This window comes from Malaya genurostris, chromosome 3 (assembly GCF_030247185.1).
Source record: "Malaya genurostris strain Urasoe2022 chromosome 3, Malgen_1.1, whole genome shotgun sequence".
NCBI lineage: Eukaryota > Metazoa > Arthropoda > Insecta > Diptera > Culicidae > Malaya > Malaya genurostris.
The window spans coordinates 186,181,410-186,196,857 of NC_080572.1; the positions used below are offsets into that span (position 1 = coordinate 186,181,410).

Consider the following 15,448-nt stretch of genomic DNA (forward strand, 5'->3'; position numbering starts at 1 on the left):
GTTGAATTAACGCAACAACCGTTCATGACTAGCAAAGATCTATTTAGAGCAAGCCCGAACGATTGAAACATCTGGAATAAAGCTCTCCTATCCATGACGGAAGATTCCGAAAATTCTCTGAGAGAATAAAAACAGAAAGCCTACTATCAAATGTTATTACCAGACAAATATTAGCACAGTAATATAAGTTAATTATATAAAAAAACAAAAACCAAACAAATCATATCCATTACACCGATTTCTTGCTTATTATCGTTTACATGAGATATCGATTCAAGTTGTATGTGGAGTGTTTTGAACAATACTTCCAATGCTTTCGGAACTGGAAACCGAGTTTGCCATCAACTAACAAGACCAATTTTAGTACAAAAATCTGGAATGAGTTATTCCTATGTATTAATTAAAATATATTGTACAAAATAAACATATTCGCAAGTGATTTTATAGCATCAAATTATCCTTAAGCTGTAAATGTTCGTAGACAATCCGATTTCACGCTAAGAGTCACTGTTTGTTTATTTTAACACTGGTCACTTGGTAACTAGTTCGTAGCAACTAGAACAGTGTTGCTCAAAAGATTATTTTTTTATATTAGTAAGGGGTCCTCAATTTATGGTAATCGGTGGTAAATCGTTTACGAACACTTTTAATGCCGACTTTTCTTCGGAGTGTCAGGTCGTGTCGTCGATGCAACCAAAAAAGATAATTTGGCATCGGTAGAACGATTCTTCAAAATTTTTCCTCTACTTGGAATACACGATCAGGGAACACATCTGGTGGTGGATCGGTTGATAAATTAAATGCAAAAGACATTGATGCCCTCATTGGTGGAATGACATTAATTCATTCGAGGGCTGAATTGAGTGGTTTATCCACAGACTAACAGACATGACAGTATGTGTAAATTCTTATAAAAATAATTTTTCGTGATGCACTAGTTCCACCTATATTGTACTGCGCGAACTATTTACTATCTGTACACCCCTTGTGATATGTATAAGTTTTTTTACTAGTTGGTTTCCCCTCGTTTGTCAACACCGATCAGCTGCTTGCAGGGATGCCTGATTTCATCAAAATATTTGAAAATGAATCGTCACAATAAATTTTTGGATTACGTTGATAATATATTTAACTTTTTCGCGATGTTGGAAGGTAACCATTTATTTGACTCAACGTTGTTCATCTAGACTATTTTTTATTGTGTTGGAAGTTTCACCCGAAATTAAGTGGCGGCAGACCAGAAGCAAGTAAATATTTGTTCGATTTTGTATTGCGTTGGAGGATGAGAAGTAGGCACAATTATGTATATAGTTTTGGCAATATGTATTAAATCTGTACCCTGCATGAAATTCGCATGGAGGTATACAACTCAATACATTACAGGTAATTCTGTATGAATGGCAACTCTGTTGGTAAATGAAAAAAATAAACACAGTCTAGATGACAGACAGGATGTTTTTGATAGGGTAACGTGGCGCCATCATGACATATGTGAGTACTGTCCCAAATAAAGGAATATTCAAAATGACCGTTAAAATGATTGAAGAATCTAATTTGAGTGTCCTGTCTGTTAGTCGAACCCGTTTTGTTACAATATTTACTTGCTTCTGGTCTGCCGCCACTTAATTTCGGGTGAAAACTACCAACACAATAAAAAATAGTCTAGATGAACAAATTTGAGTCGAATAAATGGTTACCCTCCAACATCAAGAAAAAGTTAAATATATTATCAACGTAATCCAATAAATCATTGTGACGATTCATTTTCAAATATTTTGATGAAATCAGGCATCCCTGCAAGCAGCTGATCGGTGTTGACAAACGAGGGGAAACCAACTAGTAAAAAAACTTTTACATAACACAAGGGGTGTACAGATAGTAAATAGTTCGCGCAGTACAATATAGGTGGAACTAGTGCATCACGAAAAATAATTTTTATTAGAATTTACTCATACTGTCATGTCTGTTAGTCTGTGATGGCGGTGCTGAACTGAAGATTGATTTCACTCCAAGCTGACAGGGTCTGATTGAAGTGAGAATTTTTCTGAGTGCACATTATCAAATGCGAATGAATTTTGAATCGGCGAGAAATTTTCATTCGGAATTAGGTTTTACACGAACATGACATAACCTCACAAAATGAACAGAATGAAATTTTATTTGACAGGTACCGGTGGTTTGTTCACAGTTTAAAAGTTCATCAGAAGTGCATCGCTTGAATTTAAAAAATAAGCAAGTGACAGTTTCTCTTTGTTTACTTTCTCTTCTATTAATTGCCAAGCGGTTTCCACGTTTATCACTCAACTCTTTGCATGAAATGATACCCGAAACTTTCGACTTTCAAACAGAATAGTGATATCAAAGAAAATCTTTTTAATCACATCACAATAATTGAAAGAGAGAGTGATTAAATAGAAACTGTCACTTGCTTATACGCCCTAATGAAAAATCAACCGAGAATTGCAAGTCGCATCACACTAAACAGATTTTTACAAATATCGCTCCTTGATGCTGAAAACGCATACAGGGCAATCTTTTTAGTTTTTTCACTGTGGAACACGTTTCTAACAGGCACTTTCTCGTCATTTTTCTACTTTTAATTGATGTCATTTTTCTACTTTTAATTGATTTTTTTACGCGACTTTTTTATGCGAATTTTCAGAGTTATGCGGTTTTTTTTATACGAAGTTTCAGAGTTATGCGGTTTTTTATGCGAATTTTCAGAGTTATGCGGTTTACCCTTCTGCGGTCTTTTTTTATGCGAAGTTTCAGAGTTATGCGGTTTTTTTATGCGAAGTTTCAGAGTTATGCGGTACGTAAATTTGCATAAAAAAAGACTTCAGTGTATTTGAGTGCATAGTTAAAATGACATTGAGGAACAGCTCCCACATTATCGAAATGACGGAATGAGCAATGAATTCTTACTCGACTGCATGATTTTTTAGTGCTCGATCGGTTCAGTGCTAGAATTTTCGCCTGAGTTGGCTGCTCGATCAACCTGATTGACAGTGATATTATAAATGTCATTGAATATTCGCTCATTTTATGAATGTGTTAGTGTGAAATTTAAGCGACTTAAGCCATTTCACTACACTCCAGCTAGAGGAATGGATGATGCTGACTAAGGTAGGCCGTTTTGTTAATTTCCAGCGAATTTCAATAGTTTATGTTGGGATTCTAAGAAGAACTGGTTATTTACTAGTTCTGTATATCCGAAAAACATGAAGATTTAAATTTGTATATTCAGTTATATAATGTTTTCGTTTAAAAATAAACTGAAAATCAGCACGAAAACGTGCAAAATCAGGAAAGAAGAAAAAGAAGACGAATTTACAATTCAGTCCGCATCTTCTCACTCAATTCCGAATGATTTCCGAATCAACCGGTTGTCGGCGAACCGGTTCATTCGGAATCGATTGTTGCACTGGAGTTGGAATTGATTCGGAATCCATTATGATTTCCACATGAAATTCCGAATGAAAATTTCTCGCCGATTCGGAATCCATTCGGATCTGATAAAGTGGGAGGTTGCGGTGACAGTAATATTTTTCTGAGTGTAATTTGATTGAAAAAAGGTAAGATTAAACTTAATTTGGAGTAATTTTTGTTGAGAGTAAAACCTGATTGCTGACAGGAATTTTGTTGTTCAACGTATGCACTATTCTCAATAACATTAATCAATAAATTTAATTGGTGTTATGCTATTTATTCATTAAAAATGAGTGCGGTTGACGAGGAGCTCGATTCAAAAAAGGATCACATCAATAAAATTGTTCTCTCGGATGAGGTACAGCAGGCAATTGAACAGGTATTGCAAAGTTCCGACCCTTTGGATCATCCTGATTTCGATGCAACGGAATACGTGAACCAGCTGTTCCCCAATGAACAGTCACTATCCAATATAGACGATGTTATCACGAAGATGGAATACGATATCAGTTTGATAGACGATAATATTCGGAGTGTAGTCCGAGGGCAAGTGAACACCGGAGAAAATGGTCGAACTGCACTGAAGGAGGCTCAACAGTCGATTACACAACTGTTCGCACTGATAACGGACATTAAATCCAGGGCGGAGAAAACCGAGGATATGGTAAAAGAGATTACTCGGGACATCAAACAATTGGATTCGGCTAAGAACAATTTAACCTATGCTATTACGACACTGAATCACCTACACATGCTGGTTGGGGGAGTAGAGAATCTAAAACGATTAGCCGAACGTCGACAATATGGAGAAATTTTGAATCCTCTGCAGGCTATTATCGAAGTCAATCAGCACTTTCGACAGTATTCGGAAATAGCCCAGATACAGACCTTATCGTCGCAGGTACAACAAATACAGACTGAGCTTGCGACTCAGATAACGGAAGATTTCAAAAACTTCTTCGCACCTACCGCTGGTGGTGGTCAGGTTGGAAACCGAATGACGATAACCCAGCTGAAGGATGCATGTCAGGTAGCTTCGGTGCTGGATAAACCAGTTAAAAAGAATGTTTTGCAGTGGTATATCAGTAAGTGTCACATATCAGTTTTTTTTTTTCGTTGTTGGGTGATCAATATCCATTGTTTTACAGACTTGCAACTGCAAGAGTATGTTCAATTGTTCCACGAGAATCAGGACGTTGCCTGGTTAGACAAGATCGACAAACGATATGCTTGGCTCAAACGGCATTTGTTGGACTTTGAAGAAAAATATGGAAGTATATTTCCACTGGATTGGAATGTTTCGGAACGGATAACCGTTCAGTTTTGTACGATAACTCGCGACGAGTTGATCAAAATAATGAACCGACGGAGAACGGAGATCGATGTCAAGTTACTTTTGTTTGCCATTCAAAAAACAACGAACTTCGAACAACTGCTGGATAAGCGATTTAACGGGGCAACTATCGAGGAATCGAAGCAACTTGACCAGGTGAAAGAAAAGCCTTCCTTCATAGATCTGATTGGCGTTTGTTTCAAGTCCTATCTGGATATATATACGGACAGTATTGATCGCAGTTTATCCGAATTGATAGACCAGTTTGCCCAGCAGAACCAGCAGCAGTTTGTACCGAAAGATGGTAATGCGGCCATTTTTCCCAAGTAAGAGATTTTTCTTTTATTCAAGATAAGTATTAAATATGTGAACATTTCGTTTCTTTTCATGTCGTTTTCAGTTGTGCCGAACTGTTTGTGTTCTACAAAAAATGTATGGTGCAATGTACTCAGCTCAGCAACGAAAAACCGATGTATGATTTAACTTTGATTTTTAAAAGATACTTACGCGAATACTCCAGCAAAGTGTTGGAGGCACGCATTCCTAAACTGCAGCAAACCAGCTCAACGACATCCATCAGCAACAGTATGTCATTGCTAACGAAGGATTTGCAGAATCTATCTTCGGCGGCTGGTCAGGTGATTCACAATTTTCTCAAAGAAGGAGAAACTCCGAGGTTCGTATGTTGTACGGCTATTCGAATTTGTCGATGAAGTAAGTTCCATTTATTTTTTCACTCAGATATAGCATGGATGATATTCGCAAAATATGCTACGTGTTGGCCACCGGCGAGTACTGTCTGGAAACGGTCCAGCAACTAGAGGATAAACTGAAAGAAAAGATAGGAAAGAGTTACGTTAGCAGAGTGGATTTGTCTGACGAGAAGGACGTTTTTCATCGAATTATTTCCAACTGCATTCAGTTGCTAGTCCAGGATCTAGACACCGGTTGCGAACAATCGCTGAATATGATGACCAAAATCTCCTGGCACAACATCAGCAACGTTGGTGATCAAAGCGCCTTCGTGAACCAAATAGTCACTAACCTCAAACAATCGGTACCGATAATCCGAGACAATCTGTCTTCCAGCAGAAAATATTATACACAGTTCTGTCACAAGTTTGTCAATTCATTTATTCCAAAGTATATCAACACGCTGTTCAAACTTCGGCCGACTACCGTAGGATCATCCTCTGGATCGTCTTCGATGGTGACCAGTGCATCGAGTTCCAGCATTTCTGATGGAGCCAATAGTGCCAGCGGTGGCAATCCAGCTGGAAACATTCTTGGATGCGAGCAGTTGCTGTTGGACACGCACAGTTTGAAAACGGTCCTGATGGATCTACCTTCGATTGGATCGCAGGTTCAGCGAAAACCTCCGGCAACGTATACCAAAGTTGTGGTCAAAGGAATGGCTAAAGCGGAAATGATCATCAAGGTGGTGATGCAACCGATCCATCCAGTCGCACTGTTTATCGAACAGTATCTGAAGATGTTACCCGAAAGTCCGGTAACGGAGTTCCACAAAATCTTGGAGATGAAAAGCGTAAAGAAAATCGAGCAACAACAACTGGTAGAGCTTTATAAGCGATCGTGCCCCCAGACAGCACTGCAAAGCACCAACACGATGGACGCGCTCAGTTCCATCGGTTTAGGTGTTGGAGATACTCCACTGTTTAGTCAATCACAACAGGCGGCAGCGACAGCAGCGGCTGCTATCAGTGGAGCCAGTTCTAGTATTATCGCTCTCGGTGATTCGTTAATGGACAAAGGAAGGATAAAAAAAATTGAAAATTTGATCAAAAATAGATTACCAAACTGAACCTTCATCCGGCTTACATTAGTGAATGTGATAAATTGTACATGGTCATTTGGTATTCCTTCTTGTTGTCGGAATTTATCGATGCTTGTCTAGTTTTATATTGTGCAAAATCTTAATTTCTTCGCAGTGGATATGGGAAATTTTTCCGTACATTACACGCCGCACTGCAAGACGAATATTATAACGTCAGGAGGACACTTCAAATAAAAATATGAAACAAAGATTTTTTCTATTTGTTTTTATTGCTACCGACGAAATATTAGACACTGTTAGATTCTATTTGACCATTGATGCTCCTTCCAAAACTGTCAGCCCTGTTGAGTTTTGAGTCGAGTTTCTAATGTTTTACGAAAGATGGCGTCGCCTGTAGATTTCAGGTAGGTATGTAGATACATCATTCTACTTATTTCGCAATCGCATGCTTTTTTATGATGAGACATTTTAAGCTAAATAAGCCTAAATTGCTAGAAACGCTACTTCTATGAAAAAAGCGGGTTTGTAATGTCATCGGCTGCTCGACCACGAATGGAAATTAATCATCAATGTCATCTTCTCTTTCTGATCAGTCTAGATAGCTGTGTAGTGTCGGTAGCGGTTTTTACTGGCTAAGAATCGCCATGTGGCATCCGGCGGTATGATTTCAACCAAGAATTGATCCACTAGTTTCCTGTTCTATGTCGTAAAATGCCAGCTCGCAAGTCAACGTGTATTTTCGTACTGATGACTGAATGACTACAGGAGCCTAAAAAAGGCAGTCGTAAACGGAACATTTGCGGGCTTTGTCCTTGCGCAGCTCAAAACTCCGTGTCACAGTTAGACTTCCTAATAGAAGGCATGTACGGACGGAAAGTATGTCTATTTTTCGGTATATTTGCCGCATAACCGCTCTTCGCCGAGTGATAACTTATTATATGTATTAGTGTAAATTCATTTCTATTTATTTGCTCTCATACAATACTCAGTAACTAATAAGTAAGACGCTTAAAATGTAGAACCGATTCAAAACGGTTCTGCCAATCTTGTATGGCAAAAATCCGACAGAAAAGAACCGTTTATATCCGGCGAAATTCTCTGCCGGAGACGGTCGTTGCATTGTTGTCAGACTTTTGCCGGAATTCTGGCAGAATTCCGGCAAAAATGGCTTGCAGGCATATCCAGCCGTTTGGGGGGAAATCTGCCCGCCGTGTACAAGTGGGGAAGTATGATATCCTACGTAATCTTCCTGATCTCTCTTGAACACTGACGATTATGGGCCGTTTGTTGGTTCTGCAAATCAAAAGCGGACCTTACACGATCATTAAAAGTGTCATTACTAAAAAATAATATCATTTTATTGAACGTGTATGGTGCAGCAATGAAAAGTTTTCTATGCAAATTGGAAATATCATTACTTAGTCATCATTAAAAATGACAAAAATAATGCTCGTGTAAGGTCCACTAAAAAGCTTTTATTAAGGCTTGTTGAGATGGCTACGTAATTCACTCAAGTATCTCAGTTTCATATGCGGATGTTGGAAATTGTCAGTCATCAACTCTGATGAGTTGGATAAAGTTGGTACCAGGAATGAAAGATCCAGCTTTATCACTGTCAACTAGTTAGATAAAGGATTGGATGACGTGAATAGGATTTAAACAAGCAGAGATTGAGTTTCACGGCTGCTCGGCCATCCATGGAAGTTGACCATCAATGTCAACTTCCCTCTCTGAGCAGCCTAGATAGCCGTGTAGTATCGGTAGCGGTTTCCCAACTGGCTAAGAATAATGCCACGGTCCACCTGTACCGGTGGTATAAGTCCACCAAACAGGTAAGCCGTGTGGCATCCGGCGGAATTATTTCCTACCAAGAATTGATCCACTGGTTTTCTGTCCCATGTTGTAAAAGGCCACAACTCCTAAGTCAAGGTGTATTTCCGTGCCGAGGACTGAATGGCTGCAGGAGGTTAACCTTCAGGGTACGGACTGGGTTACCGTAACCCGAGCGAAATTTGAAAGAAGCGCCATACGAAGAGAAGTCGGCGAGGGGGGTCCGGACCAGGGGGGGAAAAAACTTATAGGTACACACTATTAGAGGCCCAAGCGGCAGAGTCAGTCTCCGCTTTGTGTCCGAGCTAGACACATATAAACATTGTGCTCGGGTGTGGTACACCCAGTCCGTATCGAACGTTACAAAATCCAAAATTTTCAAAAAAATTAAATTTTAATTTTCGTCTGTTTGCCGCTGAGGAATAAAAAGGTAAGTAAGAATACGTACTCTTTACTTAATTTTGTAGATTCTAACCTCAAAATAACGCGTTGTACATGGTGTAAGCGAAGTATTGTAGTAGATCTCAATCACTTGAACGTACGTCTTATATCGAAATCTTTGCTGCTCGTAGTGAATTATAACTCATTAAATTTTGTTTCTTGTAATTTTTTGTTAAAGAACACGCATTAAAAACATGGCAACGCGTCGAATCACTCGAAGCGTTGCTGCTTTGGAGGAGTTGTACAAGGAAAACGATGAGGACAGCGGTACAGAGAATGACTTGTGTAACTTTTTAATAATAAATATTCGCCTTTAACAATTATGTTTGGTATTTATTTATATGATACTACTCAACAATATCTGAGAAACAATTTTTTACGCTCAAAGTAATTAATTTTAACCTTTATCATCATAAATCAACGAAACAACGTTTTTTCGCTAACTCGAAAAAACGCGTATTTTCATTTTAAAAAAAAATATATAGTTTTTGGAATAAATGAAAAAACCGTTATGGACATTTGTAAGAACTACTTTTTACAATGTTAATATTTTTTTTTTCAAAAAGTTACAGCATTTTGAAAAAAAAAACGTTTTTTACAAAAAAAATTCAAGACCCGTTCACATTTTTCATTATAATTTTTTTTCAATCAGTTAAATGATTAATCTGACAACTCTATTATATTTTTGAGACAATTTCACACAAAATAAAAAAAAATTATTCAAATTGACAAAGTACAGCTCGATATACACCCAATCAAAGTCGCCGGGTTAGGCTAACCCTGTCCGTACTGAACGTAACTTTTTTATAGTCCGTACCCTGAGGGTTAAACAATGCAGTCGTGAACGGAATATCTTGGAACCTAGTCGCTGATGGTTTGTTAAGGAAACTATAACCTTGGATTTCCGACTTATGGTTTTGCCGACGATTATCATATATTGATGACCGGTATAAGCATTACCACTCTCTTTGATTTAATGCAGCAAACCCTGCGATCTGTTCAACAATGGTATTGTTAGGTTGGATTATCTGTAAATCCGGGCAAAACATCAATGGTGCTTTTCACTTATCGTAGGATAATCACAGGAGCTCGTCCGTTACAATTCTTCGGTTCAGGGGTTACTATGGTTGATCAGGTTAAATACGTCGGGGTTATTCTTGATTCAAAACTGAATTGGTCTGCTCACATTGACTTGAGGATTAAAAGAGCTTGCATGGCTTTCGGCCAATGCAGACGAGCTTTTGGAAAATCATGGAGACTCAAACCCAGATACATTCATTTGATCTACACAACTATTGGTAGACCAATTTTAGTATATATATATATATATATATATATATATATATATATATATATATATATATATATATATATATATATATATATATATATATATATATATATATATATATATATATATATATATATATATATATATATATATATATATATATATATATGTCTTGTATGGGGGCAAAAAGAGAAGTTGCGACAGTTCAGTCAAAGCTAAATCATTTCCAAAGGATAGTCCTAATGGCGATGACAGAAGCATTCACGACAACTCCTACTGCTGCTCTAGAGGCGCTACTGTGCATTAAACCACTACATGTGTTCCTAAAACAAGAAGCATTATCTTGTGCATACCGTCTTAAGGTTACATGGCTTTGGAACAGTTACCCTATATACTATGCTACTAGCTACACTCGCTTGTGGTCTTGAATGGTTACCTGGGATGAGTATTTACTGGTTGTCTGGTTATTTGGAACGACAACTTGATGAACACATAGTTTGTTATGTTCTCTGTTGAATGGTCGTGCTGGTACTGGTGTCTACTGTCGTGAAATGAGGCTAGAGCAGTCTCATTCACTTGGTAAACACTGTACTGTGTTCGAAGCAGAAATCTACGCGATTCTGTGTGGAATACAATCGGCAATGACGAGTTGGCTAGAGCTGGTGCAACGAATGATTTTCTTGGTCCGGAACCAGCTTTACCACTTTCAACTAGTTGGATAAAGCACAAGATTCGTTCTTGGGCTGCATCCAAACATGCCAACGAAAGGATATTCTCTCGTTTCTTACCCAATGTGATAAGGAGCTATAGTCAGAAGGGTTCATTGTTCTTCTTGGAGTGAATAAATCCTTTCTGTATTCACCTTAAATAGGGTTTAGCAGATTGTTTGGCATCCTTTATGAGGTACGAATGTACTTCTGCTCGTACATACTGCGAATCGTTCTGCATTCTTCCGGGAGTGCAGAATGGTGTCGCTTTTGTAAAATCTCCAAATCCTCTCGGGGGTTGGAGGTTTTATTAACTGTGCATCGTTCATCAGAAAGAACGCACATAGTAACAAACCTAAATAGGTTTTACAGCAGACTGTTCGGAACCTCGTAGAGGTTCAGAATTTACTTCTGCTTCCACTAAATGTGATCCCCAGAAGATTGTTCAGCATCCCTTAGAGGTGCAGAATTTACTTCTGCTTTTTTGTGTTTTTGTGTCGTCATTTTCCCCATCCTAGTCCAAACCTTACCATTTCCCTTCAATCCTTCCCTCTTATATATCGGGAAAATAATGCTAAAAATAAATTGATGGCAAGGCACAAATCTCCAAACATCAAGGTGAACGTGCCATTTGAGTCAATTTGTTCTGAAGGTCCACTAAAAAGCTTTTTTAAGGCTTGTTCAGATGGCTACGTAATTCACTCAAGTATCTCAGTTTCAAATGCGGATGTTGGAAATTGACAGTCATCAACTCTGATGAGTTGGATAAATTTGTTATCAGGAATGAAAGATCCAGCTTTATCACTGTCAGCTAGTTAGATAAATGATTGGAGGACGTGAATACACTGAGCAAAATACCATAGTAACCGTAGCCTGTTTTCCATTGTCATTTCAACTATACGCTTAAATAGTAGCAACAATCATGATATATGACTATTCACCATCTGTATTGTATAAATTACTAGACAACAAAGACTACGACTTGACTAAACTATTTGTATGTATGACTTTTCTGGCATGGTCTTCCTGACAATGGTAGTCATCTCAAATATAAGAACAAATAGTTAAAATCACAATTTCTAGTAAGGTGAAATTGCTCTCGAGCCTTGATATATATGAGGAGCTAAATAGTTATCGCTACCATGTAAATATGTACACAGTATAATAATGTTACCATAAATAGATAGGGCAACGGTTCCCTATTTCATCTGAGCTCCTATTTCCATCTCATCCCTTCACCTCATAACTTTGAACATGAATAATATTTTACAACTTACCGGAAGCAAACTGTGAAATGTTTCAAAATGATTTGAAAAGCTATTGTCACACTTTCCTATTGAAAGAAATGGTTTTAAATTCTTCGGTGATCGTTTTTTTCATATAAAATAAACTCACTTTCCAATTTAGGACACATTTTCGTCTCAAGATTTACAGTTCGTCATGTTTCTGAATATCTACTAATCGATTCGTCTCAAAACAGGATCACTATTTCGCACAATTACACTACCATTGAATGTTGGATGACTCCATAATTAGTTATGTTCACTTGCCACTTGTTTAGTTAACGATTAAAAACTTCAAAAATTACCCGACAAGCAATTAAAGTCTTCAAAAATATGAGATGAAAGTTTTTCACTTCGTTCACTTGATTGCGCTTTGTTTTCATCTCATTTGGTTTCGCAAAGTTGCCAAGTTATCTCATAATGTTAAAAAACAAAAATTGTTTATCTTCTTCAAATTATCATCAAAAAGTATGTTTTTGGTATCCGTGACATTAGTTTAATTAAATTATTGATATTAATATTTCAATAAAACTGTTTCTGTTTCGAATATTACCAGAAAGAACGTGTTAAATACTAATGAAATAACCATTGTGGCAAATCTAGTAGCACTGGTTTCATTCCGCTATACGCCAACATAACGCTGTGAAGTGTGTGTTTTTCATCGGCTGTGCACAGAGATGCCAGGTATTTTCATAGAAAATATGTTTTACTTTGCATAGAAAGTCTATATCTGTTCTATCTGTTTTCACTAATAAAATGATGTTAAAAGATAGTTCTTTAGATCTCCGTAAGTCATTGCCCCATTAATTAGATAATTCAACGAGTAAATTTTTTACCAATAATAATGTGGAAAAATCCTGGTGGATACGGTTGTATCGTTTGAGTAGTATATCTGGCAGCGGTGAGGCAGTCGGTCACCAGAATGTCTGCCAGCCATATTTTTCCAGCTGGCAGTTTAGTCAGCCATGCGTATGCGGGTGTAATAGTGGAATATTTTGTTTTGATTGCTGTCGCCATTGCTAATTTATAGGATGAATAAAAGATCAACAATAAGATGGATAAAAATCCATTGAGATGAAATTAGGAGCAGAGTAGTGAACACATCATTAGTGTTTTTAGCTGTTTTTTAAATATTAGTTGAATTTTCAAGAAATGTGAATTAATTCTCAACGTGGAGCAAGGCGAATGAAGTAGTAATATGAAATAGTTACAGTGATTTTAGTGGCTAAATCGGGGTTTGAAGGCGACGTTCTTACAAATGAGATGAAAAAGGGAGCCCTTACCCTACATGGTTTAAATGAAATTATGAAGTTTGAAAACACTATTCATGTAGTCCATATCAACAGAATTTATGTAGTAAGCACATTATCGTATAGTGTTTTTTAACCGACGATGTTTTTCATTTGTGCTGACTATACAAATTGTCAATAAACGGATATACTTTGTTATTGTCACATAAAGTTACAATACAGCAGACAATTTCGTAACACATCAGTGATTGATTTGAAGAAAAAAAAGTATATTGTGACATATATTGTGCAATTTGGAAGGACTTGCAGGTGAGTAAATTTTGTAGCCTTACTAGTTTCCGTCGTTGAAATTAAATTTTTCAACAATTTTGCCGGTAATGGCTGTTTTCTAGTGAAATCGACGTCCTGTATAATTTTTATTATTCGTTATCAGTCGCTGTAGAAACAACATCAAGCGATTGATTAAAAACGACGAACATCATCCGATTTCCGGATTCAAATCGCTCGAATCCGAAGGAAAAAATAACAATATATGGCAGGTGGGTATTGAGGTTTGTTTCTGGACTTGGCTATTAATTTCTTCCATTTCTTCTTCAGGAAAAACTTCACCGAACAGAGCCTGGGATCAACAGTTGCAACCAAGCAATGCTGCTCCGTGTCTACGTTGATAATCAATATTTCACCAGGCACATCATCATAATAAAATTGTAATAATTGCAAAAATAAAATAGAATTCAATGAAACTATTTTGTTGTTCTTGTTCTAGAATTCAAATTCATTAAACTTTTTAACATTAGCTCATGTTTTGCTGATCTTCAGCATTGTTGAATCAACCACTGCCTTCAGTTTCGAAATAACTAGAAGTGAAATGTCAAAAATACCATGGCTCTGGTTATAGCGAAAACCACAATGTAAATAAAGATTCGGTCATGGTTAGCCTAACCATCTCAATCGTATTAGTTATTCATACAATATACTGTTCAATATTACTATTCTAGAGCCGATACAATTTATGGTAAACATGAACTTGACTATTGTTGAAATCATCTGATTTGATAGTCGGCTGAAAACCACTATACTCGCATGGTCAGGTTGGCCCTCTATATAGTAACTGTTACCATAATATTTTTCTGAGTGTAGGATTCAAACAAGCAGAGATTGAGTGAATTTGGAAACTTTTACTGTTTGGCTTCCTGAATTGTACCATACAATTAAATAACACGGAATAGATACATTTTTTAAATAGATTTAGATACTCAGTAGAGGTAAATTTCGCGTAATCCTTTAAAAATATTTTGGTGATTCTAAGAGAACCGATTTGCAGAGTTTATCCAATTTTTACAATTGTTGGGTACTTTTATCCTCAGTTTTTTGTACACCAGAACCAAAATCATTTTAACAATCATTTCGAATATTCCTTTAGTTGAGACAGTACTCGCATATGTCATGATGGCGCCACGTTACCCTATCAAAAACATCCTGTCTATCATCTAGATTGTGCTTATATTTTTCATTTATCAACAGAGTTGCCATTCATACAGAATTACCAGTAATGCGAATTTCAAGCAGAATACCAATTTAATACATATTGCCAAAACTATATACATAATTGTGCCTACTTCTCATCCTCCAACGCAATACAAAATCGAACCCGTTTTGTTACAATATTTACTTGCTTTTGGTCTGCCGCCACTTAATGGGCCGCAGTTTTAGTTAAATTTAACTACTCGACACAAAATAACCACTCAAGTGTCAGTATACTGGCACGCCAGCAGCTGGCAATGTTTACACTATTGCTGGAAAAATTAAAAAAAATGATTGAAAACAATGAAATATGTCTTTTATATATTTAAATCATCATTCCTAGTTTTCATACTAAACCTCTTCATACGAACGAATGCTTTCAACTGAGAAAAACATGAAATACGTACGAGATGTTCAATATTTTCATTCCGTCGCCATCTTGAATTTCTTCACCAGCAGCGCTTGTCAGCATGAAATTTAGGCTGTGAACCATTTCGCGGTTAATTTTAACTTTTGGTAAAAATCTGACACTCGAGCGGTTAATTTGATGTTATCAAAAATAACC

At 37.0% G+C, this 15,448-nt stretch overlaps 1 protein-coding gene and 1 long non-coding RNA gene across 2 annotated transcripts; both read left to right on the forward strand.

Moving 5' to 3' along the window:
* Positions 1 to 3,626: 3,626 nt before the first annotated feature.
* On the forward strand, positions 3,627 to 6,805 carry LOC131437129 (vacuolar protein sorting-associated protein 53 homolog). Its single transcript, XM_058606294.1, has 4 exons — positions 3,627 to 4,514; positions 4,578 to 5,088; positions 5,163 to 5,438; positions 5,504 to 6,805. Exons 1-4 carry the CDS (start codon positions 3,719 to 3,721, stop codon positions 6,582 to 6,584), a joined length of 2,664 nt encoding a protein of 887 aa, XP_058462277.1. The 5' UTR covers positions 3,627 to 3,718; the 3' UTR covers positions 6,585 to 6,805.
* Positions 6,806 to 13,486: 6,681 nt separating this feature from the next.
* Positions 13,487 to 14,088, forward strand: LOC131434456 (uncharacterized). The gene is made up of 3 exons (XR_009230338.1): positions 13,487 to 13,668; positions 13,752 to 13,898; positions 13,957 to 14,088. It is a non-coding gene; the product is annotated as an uncharacterized LOC131434456 (long non-coding RNA).
* Positions 14,089 to 15,448: the final 1,360 nt, after the last annotated feature.